Source organism: Pollicipes pollicipes, unplaced genomic scaffold (assembly GCF_011947565.3).
Source record: "Pollicipes pollicipes isolate AB1234 unplaced genomic scaffold, Ppol_2.1 Scaffold_4740;HRSCAF=5597_pilon_pilon_pilon, whole genome shotgun sequence".
Taxonomy (NCBI): Eukaryota; Metazoa; Arthropoda; class Thecostraca; order Pollicipedomorpha; family Pollicipedidae; genus Pollicipes; species Pollicipes pollicipes.
In genome coordinates this window covers 1,976,998-1,998,744 of record NW_023596545.1, presented here as the reverse complement: position 1 = coordinate 1,998,744, position 21,747 = coordinate 1,976,998, and the positions used below count along the sequence as shown (strand labels likewise).

At 57.4% G+C, this 21,747-nt stretch overlaps 1 protein-coding gene across 1 annotated transcript in view; it reads right to left on the bottom strand.

Annotated features, from left to right (window-relative positions):
* Positions 1–21,747, bottom strand: part of LOC119098866 (sushi, von Willebrand factor type A, EGF and pentraxin domain-containing protein 1) — a 39,165-nt gene that overhangs the window by 7,884 nt on the left and 9,534 nt on the right. Inside the window, exons 3-11 of the mRNA XM_037221911.1 lie at positions 10,155–10,367; positions 7,549–7,635; positions 7,082–7,215; positions 6,144–6,355; positions 5,344–5,552; positions 4,552–4,728; positions 3,807–3,986; positions 2,693–2,875; positions 156–586 (exon numbers count right to left, since the gene is read on the bottom strand). Coding sequence (XP_037077806.1) covers positions 156–586; positions 2,693–2,875; positions 3,807–3,986; positions 4,552–4,728; positions 5,344–5,552; positions 6,144–6,355; positions 7,082–7,215; positions 7,549–7,635; positions 10,155–10,367 — 1,826 coding nt within the window. The remainder of the gene's footprint in view (positions 1–155; positions 587–2,692; positions 2,876–3,806; positions 3,987–4,551; positions 4,729–5,343; positions 5,553–6,143; positions 6,356–7,081; positions 7,216–7,548; positions 7,636–10,154; positions 10,368–21,747) is intronic.

Sequence of the window (21,747 nt, the reverse complement as noted above, 5' to 3'; positions counted from 1 at the left end):
CCGGCCGGTGGGTCAGTGTTGGACGGACTGGCAGGCCGGCTGGGGCGACTGAGGCGATTAGGGCGGCTAGGGCGGCCAGGACGGCCAGGGCGCGGCTGGAGCCGGTTCCGGATGAGGGTGAGGCGGCGGGTGGGCACCAGTCTTCCCGGCCCCACGTCCGGCACAGTCGGGGCGGGCTCAGTGGGGGCGGTGGGCTGCACGGTGGAGGTCGGAGTCTCAGTGAACTCCTCCTCGGGCGAGAGCGTGGTCGACTGCCTCCGGAAGATAAAGACCCGGCGGCGCTTCTCCCCCTCCACATCTTTCACGACCACCCTGTCTCCGGGCAGCACGGTGTACGGGGGCGACGTCGGCGGGACTGTGGGATCGGTCGGTTCCGGAGTGGAAAGCGACGACTCGTCGTAAGCTATGTCGTCGTAGAGGGGGTCTTCGTAGGTCGGTTGGTCGTCGGCCGGCCGGTTGGGCGCGGAGAAGCCGGTGTATTGTCTCTCCTCACTCAGCTCGGAGGCCGCGATCACGAGAGGGTCGTCGTCGGCAAGGGGGGTGTCAAATGTCGGGGCAGGGTTGGTGCTTGTCGATTGTTCTGTCTCTGAAAGTCGACAAAACGGGAGAGAAGCGTGAGACAGAGTCGTGCACAAGGCTGGTCCAATTGTCTGCCAGGACGATAGCCAAAAGCAAGAAAGGCTCAAATCTACGGCTCCACGGAATGCACACCGACACACTTGGACCCTTTTAGTTAACTACCACGGCAGCAGCAGGAAGCAAGAACAGGCAAATTAGCGCATTTTAGTTCGACCCAGGACAACCAAAATCACAAACGCATTGTGCCCAAACGTATTCATACACACACCGACACCTATACATAGATACATAAACCCTCATTAACGCGCATATATACATATAGATATATGTATATATAATGCATATATGCACATATATAAATACATGCATATATATATATATATATATATATATATATATGCATATACCTGTGTATATACACATGTATGGATATATGCATGCTTTGACAGACATGCGACACGAAACTAAAGTCTAACTACAGGTACTCGTATGTTCATTGCAAACACCAACAAAAACAGCGATAACGCAGAAGCAGCGCGGATTTTGTTTTCAATAGTAGTGGAAAGAAAAGACAAGAGGCTCCAGGCGTATGCAGACAGACGTCAGAAGTACGAAGATGTTGTGCTGTTGTGGAGTTCGAAGAAGTCAGGGTTGTCATGGCCGGCTGTCAGGTCTGATGCCTTCTCCTGACCAGTTGAGGTGTCACATTGCGAGGATGCCGCTCGATAAACGGAGGCAGGGCATGGCGTAGGCTGTGAGGATGACCCTCGATAAACGGAGGCAGGGCATGGCGTGGGCTGTGAGGATGTACATTCGATAAACGGAGGCAGGGCATGGCGTAGGCTGTGAGGATGACCCTCGATAAACGGAGGCAGGGCATGGCGTGGGCTGTGAGGATGTCATTCGATAAACGGAGGCAGGGCATGGCGTAGGCTGTGAGGATGACCCTCGATAAACGGAGGCAGGGCACGGCGTAGGCTGTGAGGATGACCCTCGATAAACGGAGGCAGGGCATGGCGCGGGCTGTGAGGATGACCCTCGATAAACAGAGGCGGGGCATGGCGTGGGCTGTGAGGATGCCGCTCGATAAACGGAGGCAGGGCATGGCGGGGCTGTGAGGATGACCCTCGATAAACGGAGGCAAGGCATGGCGTGGGCTGTGAGGATGCCGCTCGATAAACGGAAGCAGGGCATGGCGTGGGACGTGAGGATGACCCTCGATGCATGGAGGCAGGGCATGGCGTGGGCTGTGAGGGTAACCCTCGATGAGTGGAGACAGGGAATGGCGTGGGATGTGAGGGTGACCTTCGATAAATGGAGGCAGGGCGTGGCGTGGGATGTGACGATGCCGCTCAATAAATGAATGCCGCACATGGCACGGTTTGTGGGATCACATCAACGGCTGTTCCTATGTAAGATAACTTCAAATAACTGCGATGAATGCGATTGACTTTAAGTACGATGGCATGATACGTGAATATAAATTTACACAAAGTTTGGGTCACTCGCAAACATGTTTTTTTTAGGCTAGTGTCGTAGTGCCCAAGAAAACCAGCGTAGCGGCCGTCATGACCAGTAGCGTAGCCATGTCTTTGATGAACAGAGGTACAAAGTTACCATTCTAACATCGTAATAAAAAAGAAAACACCGAATAGTGCTTAGTAATCTTTGTTGTGCGGCCAATTAAATATTTTAGCAAAAATAATGCCTTGTTGTCAACGCTCACAAGGTCTCCCATATCAAGAATGGTGGTAAACGGCGCCGAATTCCCCACACAATTTCAGGTGACTGGGCTTAAGTGTAAAGTGGAACAGCGCACCCATGCGATACGCCAGTTCACGGTAACCCATTCCGTAACAATAACGGAGCCTCCCGATAATTTACGATCTTTGGTAGATCAAGTATGTAACACTTTATTCTACCTCTTTTCATGAAGGTCAATCACTCTCTCTGCTCTTTCTTAGCTACGCTAATGCTCGTGACGTAAATGTTGCACAGTTCTTTGCAAATCAATGGAAATTTTGTTAAGGATTTCCCACGCTGAAAGGCACTGCGCAGTATCATACAACTATTAGTGGCCCAACGTTCCGCCAGATGGCCGTAGTAGTCGTACCTCGGCACACTGGAGGCTCCTGGTTGTAGGTCCCGTCGCGCATGCAGCGGAGCGTGCGAGGTCCGGTCAGGGTGAACCGGTCATCTAAGCAGTAGTACTCCACGAGGGTGCCGACGATGGTCGAGTTGGTGGAGACGCGGAAGCCGCCGTTCAGAATCGCAGGCGGCTCCTTGCAGAAGACGGCTGTGGACGAAGAACGACACTCAGATATGGACCTCTCATAGTCGGCGCGAGACATTTGCTTTGCCTACCAATTCATAAGGCTGTTGGGAGCGAATGCGTCATGTGCCGCGGTTTTAGAATTGGCACTCCCGCAGCACTGATGCGCAGCGAGCCTCTGCTGCATTGCCACAGCCGGGTGTGCGCGCCTCTGAACGCGTGATCGACCTACTTCCCCGTTGACCTGACATTGCTTGCTATGTGCACACTGCCACATCCTTTTGTTAGACAGCCGCCATGGGAGCGTTCGGCGTTCGGGAAAAGGCTGAAACACGCTGATGTGTTCGTGCAACAGTGCGTAGTCTTTCACGGAGCAGCAGCACGCAACAAGGAATAGGATCGGAAGCCATAACCATCGCCAGCAGCGTTTGGACAGCTGTTACTTCGTCTGCGGCTCGGAGAACCATCTAGGACCGCTGAGTGCGAGAACCCGCCTACGTTTGCAGTTCAGAGATGACCCACAGCCCGCGGCGGAGGAGGACTGCCCGAGTTGGCGCAGAGCGAGAAGACCACGTTGCAGTTCAGAGATGACCCACAGCCCGCGGTGGAGGAGGACTGCCCGAGTTCGCGCAGAGCGAGAAGACCACGCGCACTCACGGCGGGAAATGACCATCTATGTTCACAGAGGTGGAGCAACACGTGCGTTCGCAGAAGGAGAGGACCAGTTATGTTTGGAGGGCGGGAAAAGAGCACACACACACCTTCGCAGATGGAGAGGACCACTTATGCTTGCAGAGGAGGAGAGGACTACGTACATGCGTTCGCGGTAGGAGAGGACTACTCACGTTCGCGGTGGGAGAGGACAACTCACGCTCGCAGCACGGGAGAGGACAACTCACGCTCGCAGCGCGGGAGAGGACAACTCACGCTCGCAGCGCGGGGGAGGACAACTCACGTTCGCAGCGCGGGGGAGGGCCACCCCAGCGTTCGTCGACGTCGCAGATGAGTTCGTTGCGGCCGACCATGACGAAGTCCTCGTCGCACTCGTACACCACCATGGACATGTAGCCCCGCGTGTCGTTCACCAGGCTGTAACGGCCGTGCTTGATGCTTGCCGGCATGCCGCATTGCAGGTCTGGGGAACGTCGGGAGAGTGGTCGGTGAGCAAGCTCGCGCTCGAGGGAACCGGCGCACGAGAGTCGGCAGGTCGGAGCAGCTCAGGTCATCAGGTGATGGCACGTTCCCCACACTCCTCGGCGCAAGGTTTCCCCTTAATTGTCAGTCCTTTGGTCTGTACTTGTTTGCACTTTTTGACTAGTTATGCTCAGTATCTAAATGCATATAGAGCGTATAGTGCAACAAGCATTTTTTCTCAGAAGCTAATCAACATCACATACCACATACAGGGTGATTTTCGCTTCGATGCATCATAACTGCTTTGCACTCCGGGGAGTTTGGCGTAGCAAGTACGGAACGGACATGGCTGTCCCACTTCTGTCAACGTTTGCCACCCTTTACATCGTGGTGTATGGGAAGAATCTATTTCAAATTTCAATTCAGCCCTCCGACCTGTTGGCACGTTTCTATGGCCGTCCACAGAGCTGCGTTGTTAAGCTGGGCATTGTTTCTTCCAAGACAACACCAAATACGGCACAAGCGACACACATTGCTGGCAGCCCCGACCAACCCTGGCAACTCACTTTTACAGGTGGGCGGGTAGGCGCTGTAGAAGCCGGTGGACAGGCACTCGCGTTCCTCGGGCCCCGAGAGCAGGTGGCCCTCCTCGCAGCGGTAGGCGATCCGGCTGCCCACGTTAAAGTCGGGCGCGATGAGGGTCGAGTTGGGCGGCTGCTCCGGCTTGCCGCAGGTCAGCGGCTCTGTGGCCCGTGTCAGCTGGTCACGCGTGACGTCGGCGGTCACGGTCAGCGCATGCACGCATCAGAGGTGGGAGCGTCGGGCTCGCAGCCCTTCAGACCAGATCAAGCTCTCAGTACTGCCTGTGTCGTCGATGTAAGCAACTGCAAACTGACTGGGCTGGCCCGCCGTGAAGCCGGAGGCGTCTGCCGCTACACGCACTGATCGCACGCACACGCACTGATTGCACTGATCGATGCTACGCGCACTGATCGGTGGAAGACATGACGGGATCTGCCTTCGTGCCGCACTGTGTGGGTGATGATAAGACTGGTAAGATACGGGTGGACAAATATCTAATTTGCTATACTTTGTGCACGCGCATCACATGATTTTTGGTGACAATCTGGATGGTACATGATCATTGATGAGCATCGGTCATCAATGGTAAAACCGTAGTATATTACAAGAATATTAAATTAATAATCGACGACTGCCTACCCGAATCCATTGCCATGGTTACCGCACGGCCGATCTCCTACCACAGTTCTCCAGATGCATCGCGATGGCGCTGTTTAACGCCGCCACCGCTGCACAGTCGGCCAAACATTCAAGGTTGCCACGCGTCGGCTGCTCACGGTGCTGGCAGATGAAGTTCAGACGGAGGTTGCAGTTGGTGTCAGACCAGAGCCAGTCCTTGGTGCCGTCGAAGCGAGCGCAGTTCTCCTGGCCGCCAGGCAGGCTCCAGAAGCTGACGCCCAGGTCCTGGCCGTTGATCCACTTCCAGTTGCCAGGGTTCTGCGGGTCGCGCACGGCTCCCATCCAGTACTGGCCGTTCGGGTCCTCCCTGATGGCGAGATCGAGTGGGTCAGGCCGCGGGTCAGATCAGTCCAGCAGTTCTGGCCGCTCGCTGACGGAGACGGCTATATGTGAGATGGACTTTTCAGCTCGTTGACGCATTGTAAGCAATTAATGGAGACATGCGACGGAGTAATCATAATGTGCTCGAAAACCAAAGGGCGCGGACCATGTTGCACACGAGCAAAGATTGCTTACTTTGCCATTCAAGCATGGGTAATACAACAACATGTACGACACTCAGCGCTCGCATAAAGTGTCCGGACACAGAAGAGTTTCTTCCAGCTCTGCCTCATCCCCTCTTTCAGAGTTGCTACGTCCGTACTTTCTGGAGACCTCCCAGACCCTCGAGCTCTGCCAGATCATTTTTCATGCAGCTCTGCTTCATCTATTTCTCCCTTATCTCTGCCACACCAGGGTGTCTTCCAGTTTTTCATTATCTGAACCTTTTGCAGAGTTTATAGATCAGCCTGGTCTTCCCCACGTTTGCCCTCTTCACAGATCCCTGCGCACGTCTGCTCAAAATCTTCCACAAATAATAATGAGTGAACTCCATGAGCGTCTCCCAGCTCCGCCTCACCTGTGCCTCCTCCAGAGCTCCCAGCTGAGGAAGCCTTGCAGCGCCGGGTTCGTCTCGTCGATCAGCGTGCCGCCGCGACCCTGACAAAACTCCTGCGCCTCGGCGAAGCTCTGCGGCTGCTGGTTGTAGAAGGTGTAGCACTTGCCGTTGTAGGTGGCGGTGCTGCCTGGCGGCTGGTCCCGGAATTGGGGGCACCGCTCGATCGGCAGCGCCTGCCGCGCACAACCACCAGCCCGGGTCAGACATGAACTGGAGGCACCGCTCGATCGGCAGCGCCTGCCGCGCACAACCACCAGTCCGGGTCAGACATGAATAGGAGGCACCGCTCGATCGGCAGCGTCTGCCGCGCACAACCACCAGCCCGGGTCAGACATGAGCCGTAGGCACCGCTCGATCGGCAGGTCTGCCGCGCACAACCACCAGCCCGGGTCAGACGGGGACGGCTGCGCTGTAGATCAACGGTCCAGGGTAGGGTCGAGGGGGGGGGGGCATAAGCCGATTTACTTTGATGTTGCACTGGCTGAGCAATGCATAAAGGCCATCGTGTTTAAGTGCGTGTACGTTGTGTTCGGCAGGTTGGACTCTATGGTGAGTGGACATTGACGACCCGGCTCGGCTTGATTGGCACATTTGGGAGGAGCAAAAATAATTTACTTATTTCGGTTTTGCAGAAAAAAGGCATAATGAAGCTTCTCCGATGGGGTGAGTTAATGTGGGTGCTATCTTGTATGCTCTGCTTTACATGTGTTGCCCCATTGCAGCTCGCGTGTTCGTGCCGTACGGCGAAAATGTAAAAATACCAGAAATAAAATGGTGGGGGGGGGGGGGGAGGGGCGGATATACTAAATGGAAGGTAGTGAAACAACGGGAATTCTATGTTCTACTGGCGGAGTGTGCCGAACACGACACAACATGGTGCCGGGTAGTTCAGGGCCCACCTGATCGGTGTAGACGAAGGCCTCGCAGATGGAGAGCATCTGGCCGGGCGGTCCCTCGAGGTGGACCGAGATGAACGCCCCAGGCATGGGCGGGTTGCATGGCAGGAACAGGGGACGGCCCTCTTCCATGAAGCCTGACGAAGACGGACGGACGCGGTCGACGGGGTTACGTTCAGCATTAAATGAAAGGCAGTGGCTGTTGTGGAAAAAGGCATCACCCAACACAACGTGTGTATAATCTATGCACCATCACAAAGGACTGTTCACGCACGTTTTAAGCGTCACTACGCAAATGCAAAGTGAGTGAAAGTAGCCATCCGCATCGAAGTCGAAGTCGCTAATGCTGTGCGGGTTATTGTGGCTCACTTCCGCCGGACATGACGTGACATTGTGCTCCGAGAACCGGCCTCGTAGCCGCCCAGTGTCGCTGGACTAGAAGCTCCCGCCATAACCCGTGCTGGGCTTACCAGTGAAACGGTTGCAGATGGGGTTGATCTTCAGGTCCGGTCTGTTGTTACCGACCCGCACCACAATGGTAGCCGGAATGTTGTCCTCTGCAGCGGGGAGACAAAAGTGAGTCAAACGTATGCATCAGACACAACAGCGCACCCGCTGATGCCTTACTGGGAGCATCGGCACTGGCGTTCGCGACATCCGGGTTTTCTTGTTGAGGGCGGGTTGCGGCCAGTCTCTGTCCATTCCTAGGCTCGCTCGGGCCCAGACGCGACAAGCTGCGGTGTCCATGTTAGTACAGTCTGCAGCTGTGCAGCACCCGTACCGTGGGGTTGTCATCTGTTTTTAGCTGGGTCAGCGGGGCCAGAGGGATCGGCGTGATCGGTGGGATCGGTGGGATCGGAGGGACCGACGGAGCCGCTGGAATTGCCGGAATCGGCGAAATAGGTGGGATCGGGGACCGACTGAACCGGTGGGACAGGCGGAATCGGCGGGATACGTGGGATCGGAGGGACCGACTGAGCCGGTGGGATCGGTGCGATCGGGGGATCGGAGGGATCGGAGGGACCGACTGAACCGATGGGATCGGCGGGCCGGCGGGACTGGTCCCCGCCAGACGGCGACCCTGCGGCGTTCGACCGCCCGGCGCCTCTCCCCGTGACCGGAGTCGTGCGTGAGAGCTGACGGGCCGTTCAGTCGGAACCTGGCCGGAGCCGTTACTCCGCCGGTGGCACGCGCTGGCGCCGATCACCGACCCCTGACGACAGCCCCGTCCGCAGGCGTTGGAGCCAACCGCTGGCCCTCTCTGCAGTCATCGGCGCCGACCGCTAACGCTCGGCGACGGCCCGCGCTCAGGCACGAGAGCCAACCGTCGGTTCTTGACGGTACCCGAGACCTTCACAGCACTGCACTGTTGACCTCGATATTGCTCTGCCGAGTTGGCGGTTTTGTGGCGTGTAAGGCATGCGCGCGCAGAAAGTGTGAAGCGGCTGACGATGAACACAGTGGCCAAGCCTAAGTGTTGCTAAACACCGAGTTCTGATCACCCAGAAACGTTCTGGAGCTTCGTCACTAAAAGATGGCACGGCCCATCCTCCATTTAGTCCCTGCGCTGTTTCAAATGGGGTTGCTGCATATGCCAAGTCGAACGTAGCTGATTTTTTGCACGCTGTAAACAAAGTACGCGAACAGACGACATCAAATTGGGAAACGCACGTCTGGAAACAATGCAAAATCGGCTAGCACAGCTACTGCACGCGCGATGGTCCAAGTCAGGATACAGTCTCCCCAGGCCGGCACGGGTCTTCACGTGACTGGCAGTGTGGCGGGAGACCGGTCCGGCGCAGGGGAAGAACCGGTCCGATGCGTCGGGTCGTGCTACCCGCCCCGCCGGCCGCCGTCCGGCGAGCACCACCCACACGTGAGGAATGTGGCGAGGAGGCCACCGCGGCGACCAGGAGAGGGCGCAGACCAGCGGCGACCGGGTGTTAACGGCCCATGAGCTTGCCGACGCGTTTGGTCGACGTGAATCGGAGATATAGTTTTAGGCCTAGTCACCATTATGGGTTGTTGTAAGATTACACGATGGTCCCAGCATATGACCCTAAACAAATAATGCACGCATATGCCGATCACTTGCTACGTGTGTGGGAGTAGATTTAATGCCCTGATGTGTTTGGAATGGCGGGAGCCATATGAATGTATGGCGACGAGTTTGGTGTTTTATTAATAATAAAGACAAGGAAGACATGCAATGGCACAAAGTACGTTGAATAGAGAGCCGTTATAGGAGCGAGACAGACGTTGTTTTGAGACGAAACAGTGTCAGCAGGTCCAACCCGACAATGAGAAAGTTCTGTGTTTCACCTAAGCTGACAACAAACCTAAGGCTCAGCTAACGAAGCCGGACATTTTAGGAGAAAGAGCTAATTGGACACGCCCAGTGATAAAATCAGTTCGAGAAACGCACGGATTGCTCGTTAAGACATCCAGTCATGCAACGTGAAACTCGATGAACTTCAGTGATGACAACAGCTTGATTAAAAGTGGAGAGTAAGATGAACGGCTTCAATCTTCCAAAACAAAATCCGAACAAGGTCGTCTGAGGCTACCTAGTTTTCGGGTCGGCTGCTGGCCGGCCCGCCTCTGCCGTCCACCGGCTGCTTCCTGAGATGCAACGCAGCTTGGCTTGAGCATTGCTCGGCATCACTCGTGCGTGCGTTCCCGGCTATCATTAAGGCTTCCTTCGTGTTTTGTCACGCCCTCAGGCCATCACCTAAGTCAGCGAGAAACGGAAGCCTCCTTCAAAACGACAGATCGCCACCTCAGTGCTTCGTTAGCCACGACAACCTGGCCGTCCCGACACACCGTATTGGAGCAAAGCATCCACGCCCGGAATTTTGTCTTTCTTCATTTCTCCGACACTCCACAACTACCCACCAATCATGAGCCTCCAAAAACGTATGTGCCACGGCACTTAGTATGACCTAAACATATCTTCTGCTCGCAGCTTGTGGCAATGTCGGCGCTACGTGAGCATGCAGTAGAGCTCCTAAAAGCCCAGACCATCGAACGCCACTCCGACCCAACAGCACCAGCACCGTTACCGCGATCAACTCACCGCAACACGAGCGTCCGAAGTCCAGTCGCACCAGCTGCACCATGTACGGCTCCAGCAGGTTGACGTACCACAGCGGCGACGTCTCCTGCTCGGTCAGCGTGCACGTCTTGGGGTTGAAGAAGCCACTCGTGCTGCCGTCCACCGCCTTCTGGGGGATGCCTCCCTGCGCCGTGGACGACTGCATGGGCGCCTTGCCGGCCGCCACGTTGATCACTGTAGGGAACAGGGCAGGTGACGATGACATCCACAGCTTCGGGCGGCATGCTTTGGAGTCAAGCGCTTTGGGGTGTAATTTACTGTGTTCGGAGGCAAGGCAGCGGCATCATATGCCGCCAGGGCTATCGGGGAGGGACGGCTGTCGAAGAACAACTGTCATTGTAACGCCTCATTCCTCACGTCACCGTCATTGTAACGCCTCATTCCTCACGTCACCGTCACTGTAACGCCTCCATCCTCACGTCACCGTCACTATAACGCCTCCTTCCTCACGTCATCGTCATTGTAACGCCTCATTCCTCACGTCACCGTCATTGTAACGCCTCATTCCTCACGTCACCGTCATTGTAGCGCCTCACTCCTCACGTCACCGTCATTGTAACGCCTCACTCCTCACGTCACCGTCATTGTAACGCCTCATTCCTCACGTCACCGTCATTGTAACGCCTCATTCCTCACGTCACCGTCATTGCGACGTCACCATCTAACGACGCACACGCAGTCAGTTGACAGAGTGTGCGAATGTTGTGAGTTTAATAGATATCACCGATGTCAAAGCGGACGGGGGAGTACGGTAGGTGCGGTAGGTGCGGTAGTTGCGGTAGTTGGGGAGAACGTTCGTCACTGGTAGCAGTCAACAGTGTAAGGTTCATAAGTGTCCAAATGGGGACGATTTCAAGGATAGGTGGGGGCGCGCACATCTCCATCGCCGTATAGCTCAGGGAGGGGACACAGAGGATCATAGCCAGGCACGTGCCGGACAACCTCCACAGTAGCGGGGGGGGGGGGGGGGCGTGACCGAAGGAGGAGTGGCCACTTCCGCAGGAGCTTTTACTGCGGCATGGCCAGCAAGCTACGAGTGCTGACGCCGTCAGCATAGCTGCCGAGGCCGCGCTATCAGCGATAGCAGAGTCCACAAGGTTTTGCAGGACGTGTCTCTGATACCGCGGGCCAGCGATACGGAAGTGCCCACAACGTTCGGGCATTTCTTCGTCGCACTGGCCGCGAGGAGGTTCCGGGAGCTCGGCGATATGGCACGTTATCGTGACCCGCCGGACAAACATGGGCCAAATCCGATGCAAACGTGACATCGAACGTGGGGAGAGAAGCTTCTGCAGTCGCGTCTGGAATGCGGGCAGCGTGACGCCGTTGGGCGTCCGAGCGTCTGGCGTCATCAAGGAACATGAAGTAGGCGTCGCTTCGTAACTTAAGGGCTTCTACATACATGACATAGGAACATCCACGCAAATCAAAGCAAGCAACGAGCAAAATGGCATTCCGCACCGGTGACCTCAAGGCACGCGCTGTGGAGAAACAGAGTCAGCCAGTTTTTGGGTGCCTTGGGGCCGGTCAGAAAACTGCCGCAGCTGTTCCCACCCCGCTGCCACTCAACATGCCCGCCAGCATCCCGCCTGTTACGTCGAGCCGAAACAAAGGCGACCTGGAGCGAGCGTTGCTCGGCGCAATCGGCACGACCGCTCTCACAAGAAGCCGGATACACACCGCCGGCTCTCTTCTCCGACCTGTTTGTACACAGAGTGTTCCGCCGCCCACGGCCGGAAAAGCGCCAATTATGCCCGGCTCGGGCGGCGCGTGACCCATATCCGAGACAGCCCGGGTCCGCGCCACTGCAACACCTGCCGCCGGCGCGGCCAACACCGGCGGCAGCCGCCCAGCCGCCGCCGTGATGGATGCCCGCACGGCCTGCGCCACAAACGCCGCAGCCTGCGCCGCAAATGGCGCGCGCGCCGCGTCCCGCCCGGTCGCCATATGGCACCGGCCGGGTAGCGTCTGCCAGATTGTGGCGGCCTGGCCGGCCGGCCGTCAGCGTTCCCACGCGGTCGACAGGGACGCGGAGCGTGTCACTGACGGCTGGCCGGCGCCGGCCCTGGAGAGGTCCGGACCGGACCAGACAGGATCAGACCGGACTGGACCAGATGGGACCGGACTGGACCTGAGCGCGGCGCGAGGACTCCGGCGCTCCAGGCGGAGGACGGTCGGGTGTCGCGAGGTCGGCTGTCAGCAGCCGCTGGACGGGATGTGGTGATCGCTGTGAGGAGGTCGTCACGGGACTGCACTGAACCAGTCGGCCCACTCCCACCGGCTCGTAACTCGGCTCTCCGGGAGGCCGGGATCTCATCGCGCAGATCTCAGCTAGCCGGAGCTGGTAGGCCACTTGTATCTAAACATGACCCACTATGGGGTGATTAAACAGACCCATGGATATGGCGGGAAAGTGAAACGAGCACGGACAACACCGCAGCGCCGTTTTTGCCTCATCGGTTGAAGGACTAAGTGACAAGAAGGACTAAGATATGATTAAGGCATGCCACAACAGATCTGCGGTCTTGCGCTATTTTTGCCCGCCCGCATTCAAAGTTGAAGAAGCTAGCCGCTAGGCTCGTGAAGGACTGAACAAAGAGGAAAACAGTGCCAGGGGCCCAGCTGTTCTGGAAACTGAGACCATACACCAATGCAGATGTAACTGCCCTGGCTTTCTCCTGGCAGAAACAGCCCACGTATTGTTACTTGCAGTGGGTTTAGTATAAACGTTTGGAAAACAGGCCATTATCTGTTTCACTGGCACCATATGTGACCCTGTCTATAGCCGAACATGCTATTATTTTTTCTCCGGAGTATCCTTCAGTGGCACAAACGGTGCCAGAGAAATGTAGCCCAACACGAGTGCAGCCTTATTTAAAACGTACAGGTGCGTATGGTTTAAGGCACGTGGGCTAGAGAGCCAACTGCTATTGGTGGTGTAAGTAAATCTCCATTATCAGAAGCAATCAGTGTAGCTACATCGATGTAGAAGTATCAGAGTTCTGCGGGAGGCCAGAAACATGAGCATATGAATAAAAGACTAAGTATATGACGCCACTGACTGTTAAAACACTCAGCATGCTGCGGCTCTCCGTTAAACGGGAATGTGAATGCAGATCGGCATTGCAATTCATTCCATCCTGGGAATCTGATGTCTAACTGTACACTGATGTCTAACCGGACTTATTCTCGAGAGCTGAACGGTGCCGAACACTTCAGCAGCAGCTGCCCCGCTTCGGTCACGTGGTACACTCCCGCTGCGGTGACGTGGTACACTCCCGCTGTGGTGACGTGGTATGCCCCGCTGCGGTGGCGTGGCATGCCCCGCTGCGGTGGCGTGGCATGCCCCGCTGCGGTGACTTGGTGTGCCCCGCTGCGGTGGTGTGGCATCCGCGCTGTGGTGACGTGGTATGCCCCGCTGCGGCGGCGTGGCATGCCCCGCTGTGGTGACTTGGTATGGCCCGCTGTGGTGACTTGGTATGGCCCGCTGCAGTGACGTGGTATGCCCCCGCTGCGGTGACTTGGCATGCCCCGCTGTGGTGACGTGGTATGGTCCCGCTGCGGTTGGCGTGGCATGCCCCTCTGTGGTGACCTGGTATGCCCGCTGTGGTGACCTGGCATGCCCCGCTGCGGTGACGTGGTTTACCCCCCGCTGCGATGAGGTCGTATGGTCCGGCTCGGATCACGTGGTATGCCTCCATTTCGGTCTCCTCGCGTACGTCATTCGGTCACGACGCGTACGATAGCAACGTCTGGCGGCACACGGGCGCCATGAGAGGGCCGGACGCTTGAACTGTGATGTGAGGGCTTGGAGCGGGGAAGTGCAAGATGGAAACGAAGCAAAAAGTTTTCGGCAGTCCGGGAACATGCCATACTGGACGCATGGGATGACGGGTAGTGCTTGGTTCATCGTCAGTGGGCCGTAGGGCCCAGCCAAATCATCTCTAAATTTGTTATTGATCTTGCGGAGTACATGGCGCGAAAACAGCATAAGGCAACGATATTGTAGTCTGTGATACACACTAACAAGCAAATAGCGGACAGATTTTGGGATCAGTTAGAGAAAGAGCTTCGACAGTAGGCATAACTATTCAACACCCGCACTTCAAACATCGACCCGGAAGCAAACGAGTTTCTCCACTGGAGCGTCGTGCCCCTTCCGGTTCGACCGTGCCAGTCTCCCCATCACCCGACCCATCGCCTCTCTGCTCTCTCTGCTCTGCTCTCCTCTCTCGGACCGGACCTGCCGCCGCGGCCGCGGGGCCGGTCGCGGGGGCGGCTGACCGGTCGTCAGAGGCCCGGGGCGCGCTGGCAGAAGCCCGACCCGAGCCATCTGGCGGCCGTCGGCGGCACGCCGGGCGCCCACTGAGCCGTGAACGCCGGCTAACAGTACCGGCGCCGCGGCCCGCTGCATTACCATGGTGAGCGGCCGGCCGCGGGCGGCTGACTTGTGGCCCCCTGACCGAGTGGCCGACCCGATACGGCCCGCTCCGCCGCCACGGCCGAACCGTCAGCCGCCGTCAGCGGTGACACCGTCACGCTGCCGCTGGCGACGGCCGGACCATCCATAGCAGGCCAGGTGAGACGATTAAAAAAATATATATACATATATCCGCCCATTTGTGATGTTGGTTGTACATCGTCCGAAGAGTTATGTACGTTAGGCCTTTCCTCTCTCCACGTTTTCCTCTAACACACATCTGTGCGCCGAGGACAGCAGATTCTTTCAGCGTCGGCGCCCCTAGCCTTCTGTGCGACTGGCCAGGCTGCCGTCGCGCGCGTGCCGGGGTTTGAGTGAGGCCAGCGCGAGGTTTGGTTTTACCCAGCGCGGGTTTGGGTAAGCCAAGCCCGGGTTGTGGCCGGCCGCCGGGTGTGCTAAATAGGCCAGCGGCAGCTGACCGCGGCCGGCGACCCTGCTGCTTCTTCGGGCGCGGCATGCACGTGACGGTGTGTGCCGCGTACGGACCGACGCTCCGAGGCGTCACGGGGGCGCGCGCGCTCGGTATGTCAGCTGCGACTGAGGATGGGCGGTGGCGTGCCGCTCTGCCAAGTCCTCATGAGGAGCGAGCGCTTGCTTCTTGCATTGGACGGGGAAGATCACCTGAAGCAATTTGTATTCAGATCGTCGATTGGTGGATGCTTGATAGCTGTGCCGGTCACCGTGACCACAAGCCTCTTCTTCTGGCTGTTTTCATAATTCAGGATTGTGGAATGTTTTCCTAACGGTGGCGAATGGGCGATATTTCATCACGCCACACTCCTCAAGGGCAGTTCAAACACATGACCGTTGTGATGCATACGCATCAGCGCTAGCTTCCTTTCACTTGGGTCTCCTCCAAGCTTAGTGCTCTGTTGTGTGGCTGTCATCGTCGGCCACCATCACTGGGCATTGTTGATATTGCCGCCATTACCATAAAACACCCGGACATGAAACCTTCCGCTTGATGGAGCACAACGCGCTAATTTTCCGCCCGAGCCGACAGCAAGCCTTCCCTTCTAACGGTGATCTTTCTGTGCTCACGCCACGACCATCCCAGAGTCATCATGCGCTTCCTGCCGCGAGAGAACACACACGGGAGGACCGTTGGATATCAGTCCCGTTGGCCGCCGCCTGCAACGACTTTGTGTCAAATCTCGCGAGCAGACTCGAGCCCGCCGGCCCGCGAGGCGCCGGCGGCCACAGTGACACCGTGAGGCGTGACACCGTGACGCGTAACACCTTGACACCGTGACGCGCGACACCGTGACGCTCGAGGCGCAGCGGCGTGGCCGGACCGGCGGCGCTCCATCTGCCCGGCACACACGCGGCCGACCCGGAGTTGGGCCCGCTGGACCGGAACGGAGCACAGGAGACCGCCGCGCCGCCGGGCGTCGGCCGGATCCTCGCCCTGATCAGTCGAGGTCGCCCACCAGCTCTCCTCGGCTAGCGGTACGCAGAGTGGCCCGTCAAGCAGGCAGCCGGGCAGGTCAGCAGTGGCCAGGTCATGCTCAAATGCAGGTGCAGAAATGGAGCTTAACTGTTGACATCACTTGGGACACTACGGACACCAGGTTTGGGGGCTTATTTAGCGAACCGCTTTAAACCGGGTTTCACATAAAGCGTGTAATTCTTCCAAGTCATCAGTTTGGCACTGGAGGATGTCGAACGGGTTTGACTAGTCTTGACTCAAGACTAGCGATCCGCGACGTGAAAGGGCCAGAAACCTCACTACCGGATCATCGGGGCAGGCGGACGCACCGAGTCACCCGCCACCGCCCCAAGGGGATAGCGTCCGCCGTGCGGAAGAGTCGGGGTCAGCCGTCACGCCTGTCAGATGACGTCACACTCTGCCCCTGGCGCGGTGCCAGACACTGCAGCTGCGCACAGCGGCCACCGTCAGGGCGTCTCGGCGATTTGCAGGGCTTTGACCCCCGCTCTGACAGCTGCGCCACTTTTCACAGCGAGATTCCAGTGAATCCGGAAACTCCACCTCGCTTAAGACGCTGTTCCACACAGGAGTGACCTGTTGCAAGATTGAAAGACCACGTGACTCCTGATCTACATTCGCTAAAACGTGCATGGTCACGTCTTTTGTGAAGGTGATCGGTATACCAGACTCTTTTTCCTCGTCCGGCGCGCCCACACCAGCTGGATCTGGACTACCCCGAGCGATGCTGGACTACCCGTCATCCACGGCCTCAACAGATCCGGACTACCCCGAGCGATGCTGGACCACCGTCATCCACGGCCTCAACAGATCCGGACTACTCCGAGCGATGCTGGACCACCCGTCATCCACGGCCTCAACAGATCCGGACTACCCGAGCGATGCTGGACCACCCGTCATCTACGGCCTCAACAGATCCGGACTACCCGAGCGATGCTGGACTACCCATCATCCACGGCCTCAACAGATCCGGACTACCCCGAGCGATGCTGGACCAACCCGTCATCCACGGCCTCGACAGATCCGGACTACCCCGAGCGATGCTGGACCACCCGTCATCCACGGCCTCAACAGATCCGGACTACCCCGAGCGATGCTGGACCACGCGTCATCGCTGACATTGTGTTAGCTGCGTCACGCCGGCCTCGGCCGCCGACCGAGCCCGGCCGGCGGGCGGCAGGCGCGGCGCCGGCGCTGGCGGCGGCAGCAGCGTCACCCGCGCTGCCCCCGGCCACCCGGGCGTCGCGGTCGTGCGGGCCGGGTGCGGTGACCCAGTTACGGCGGCTGCCGACCCGCCGCTGCCGGGGTCGGCGCGCGTCCTCGCCGGCTCAGCGCGCAGGACAGCGTGCAGGCGTAGGAGGGGAAGGGGGAGGGGAAGCCGCTGACACCCGGTGGTGGTTGGTACTCGGCGGGGGCGATTCAACGAGGGATTCCTTTCTGCAATCGTGAGTGAGTTGGTGGACGCATGCAGCAATATCGGAAATCAACATCCTGTATCGGTGAGCCGGCACGTTTGGTGGTGGATGAGTGTTGCAGTGTCCTGTACCAATGCACGGTACGTATCGACGCATACGATGCATGGCGGTGGATGGGTGTAACATGACGGGTGCGGCCCATCCGCTCCCAGATCCGACATCGATCGCTGCGTCTGACCTCTGCTGGACAGACACTGGGCCACGTTCGGCACGCCCGTTGGCTGGCGACCGCTCGACCGAGGCCTCCGGAGCCCGTCACATGGCGATGGTGGAACCGGCTGGGAGCCGGTAGCCGCTTCTCGGTCTCACAGCCCGGCCGTGGCCAGAACCCCGCCGGTCTCTCCAGGTGGCGTGACATGTCGTCATTCAACCAAAAAACATCTGAATTTGTCATTCTAACACACGGTATGGCTTAGTAGGATCATGGTAGCAGCTTTTGGCAAAGTGATGTTGTGTCGCTACCGGCAGGCAGGCAAAGGCACTAGGACATCCGGAACCGTTGGGCGACTAGAAAACCACCGGCGCGAATGACGCAACGGACCCCAAGTCTTTCGGGACCGGAGGCGGGCGGCGAAACAGACACCGGATGTCAAGATCTCTGATGGATCGACTCGACGCTGCGCGCTGGTGCTGCCTGTAGCGTTGGTCACGACCGGCGGCCCGTGGCAACGCACGGCGGCGGAGAGACGCACGTGGCGCACCAGCGTCAATTGTCAGACAGCACGGCGGCTCGTCAGCCAGCTGACCGCAGCGCAGAACGGCTGCTGGACAACGGCATGTGACACCGATTGTCTGACCACCTCCGCGGAAGACAGGTGAGGCTGGCCCCACCTACGCGACCGTTCATTGGTGGAAATACCGGTGACAACCATCATCAGATTCTGATTGTGTTAAAAACCCATCTTCTTCCTCAACAACGTCGCCATATGTCGGCCGAGGCCCGTTTGACCCTCGCTAAACGCGCCTCTTCCTCGTCATGTGGCCGAGCTGCACTCGCCGAGGAGGAGTGGCAGATGGGCGTTCCAGACCTCGCCGTGTTCCGGGAGGGATGGTCCCGTCGGTAACGGTGCGGCCGCAGCTGACCTCGGGTCACAGCGAGGAGGCGGGTCAGGACATGGGGATGGGCTCGCATCACTGGTGGACGCCTCATAAGCGCAAGCCTGTGCAACGGACGCGTGCACAGCGGCGAAACTCGCGCCCGTCACGGATGGAGGGAAGCCGCCTTACAATCAGAGTGTGGTGATGTGTTGCATTGCCGCTGACAGCCCTGGCCAGAGAGACAATGGCGAGGCCGTGTCAGTGACGTCCTGGGAACGCCCAGCCCCACGTTCTCTGTGGCACAGGGGAATCCGGTGTACTGGATCTCGATCGTGAGCAATTTTGGCGCCGTTTAATGTCAATTGTCGAGCAGATAAAGACGGCAGCTGTTGTGACCTCATTTCCACAATCGAAAAGAGCTCGCGCCTCGAAATGCCGGTAAAAGTCGCCGCTGGCCCCGCGCCCGTATATGAATCACTGAACAGTTGCAGGCTACCTGCGCCGCCAGAGATTTCTCCTGCTGCCGAGAAGCGCTGACACGGAACTCATGTCGAAACACTGAAGAAGTGATGACGTCACTAGAGTCCGGTGCGTTACCCCTGACAACGAACCTGAATTTAACGGATGCATTTGGCGCCCAAAACGACGATGAATCGCGACAGAGGTACTCTGTTTTGTAAAAAAAATATATATTTACTGCTTGCGACATTCGCAGCGATAGTGACTTAACTAACTGGCTGCGCGCCTGGAGATTGTATTTTCATGGCTCATTGGTTCGGTCTCATTGAATGACGAACGCTTCCTGAAAACGCGTTCCACTCTTCCGCCTCGGGGCTTTCACCACGCTAGGCATGATTCAAAGCGATCAGACGAATCCAGAGGCCCCAATTATTGATGTGTTTTTGCCTCGCCTATCGATCCGATCGGGGGCCTGTTTTTTGGCGCCAGCCAAGCAGCACTGAATAGCAGTCCACGAGTGCCAGAGCCAACCGAGCAACAGTCAAGGCAACTGGCTAGACTAACCGATCTGTGACCGAGAGCGGCGATGGAGCCGGCCTGGGAGGAATCGGACCGGAGTGGCCGGACCGGACCGGACAGGGCCGGGCAGGACTGACGGCACCGGACCGGGACGTCCGGGCCCCCCAGACCGGAGGCAAGTCTGCCCCCGGCGCAGGGGCCAGAGTGCAAGAGGTGGCGCTGGCTGCGGAACTCTCGCGAGGCGCTCCACCGTGACGGAGGACTGCGTCACGTCGGTAACTTTCCTAAGCTCTCGAGTGGAGCGTGACGGTGAGGAGTGGCGCGCCGCAGGCAGTCACGAGCTGCAGGGTCGTTTGGAGCTGATACGCCTGTCCCACTGTTCCTGGCAGCGCAGCGTCTATTAGAGAGCTCTTCCACCCTCCAAAAAGCAGCCACCTGATGCAAGCGTGCCTCAGGCTAAACGGGGAAATGAATGACCCTCAAGTATGGCGAATACAATCACTGAGTTTCTCTAGAAGCGAAATTCTGCTGCGTTTCCGTATCGTGTTATCAAATGCTAATCGATATGTCAGCGGTTTGGAGGAAGCCGCCATCCACATTTTGAAGCCATCACAAAAGCCCTATGCAATGCATATTTGAGATCGATAACCGGTCTTTCACGTTACACTAGAAAGTGAACCGGTGTCACCCCGCGCATACGATAAGCAAGTTATTTTGATTAAATTTCCAGCATAAAAAGCTGTTTAATGCCGTGAACAGAATGTTTCGCTTTTAGAGTGACTTCAGGTATCCCAGTGCGACAGTTGCCATCAGTGCACTGACAGGGAGCCTGTAAAGGGCAGCTCCTGGCAAGACCAACCAATTTGCCGTCATGTGTTGGGGCAAAGTTGTGGTGCTGCTGATGTAACTGAATGCGTCTCATGCACCAGATGGTAGCTGGGGACGTTTGATTAAAATTATTTGGGAACAAGCCTACTTTGATCGGCTTGTATTTCAACCCTTTATGGCCAAATTCATTTGAAAGCAAAGAGCATTGTAAAGTATGTTTTGACCGCAGAATGGTTTATAGAATCTGTTTTCTCCACCAAGTACATATCTTTAATCTTTTTTAGAGGTGCGGGGCAAGAACATCATTGGAAGAGCCTTTACGGTGAAAAGCTTTCATGGTCTGCTGAACAACCGTCCGTTTACCCGGAAGGTGATGATTTGTATTCTATGTGCTCGGACAGGCCGCATGTAAAACACCCGACGTTATTTGATTCCACCAGCTGTCCCTAACTCAGTAATAGTCATGGTGCACGGAAGTCATAAGTCCCCCCTGCATGTTGCACCTTTCAAGAATCCCCTTCCTGATGGACCGACGTCACCACGCCCTCAGACCGCCGGCGGCTGCTCCTCGGCTCCTCCAGCTCGCCCCTGGCCGGGCGGCTGGGACGACAGCCTCACCCGCACGGCGGACCGCCCCGGCCGGCGGCGGCGGCCAAGGCTCCAGCCTGCGGCCTCGTGCGGGTGGGAATGCGCCGCGTGCTCCGTGGCTCGTCTAACGGCACCCGAGAGGCCGACGGGGCGGCCGGCGGCCGGCGCCGAGGGGAGGCTCCGCTGGTCAGAGGGGTGCAGGAGTAGGGCACCACGGGCAACTTAAAGGTGAGGTAAGGTGGGACTGGCAGAGGCTCGACTAGAGGCTACGGGCTTCCTAGGCAGTTGCTTTGTTCAGTGATGGATTGTGTTGGAATGACGCTAATCTAGGAGGTAATGCGGCCTTCTGTGATAGATGATGAGCCAATAAATATCGCCTGATAAACATGATGTATGAGAAACTCACAGGCACCACTGCATCATCTGACATTCTTGCGTCCCGTGTAAAGCATACGGCCTCTTCAAAGCATGAGCGAATAATACGATTTCAAATGCTTTGAGAGCAGAGGGTGATCCCGTCCGACTTCATCTCAGACTGCATTTCCTCACAGCAGCCTAGCCCACACAGAGACTATATTTTTTCACAGGATGCTAACCCGCAGCGGCGACTACTCCGTCGCAGCACTGCCCCGTCCTCAGTTACAAACGGGAGGAATCGATGCAGAGCAGTTTAATTTTGTTTAAAGATTCGATCCGAACCCTTTGAATGGATGGATTTCT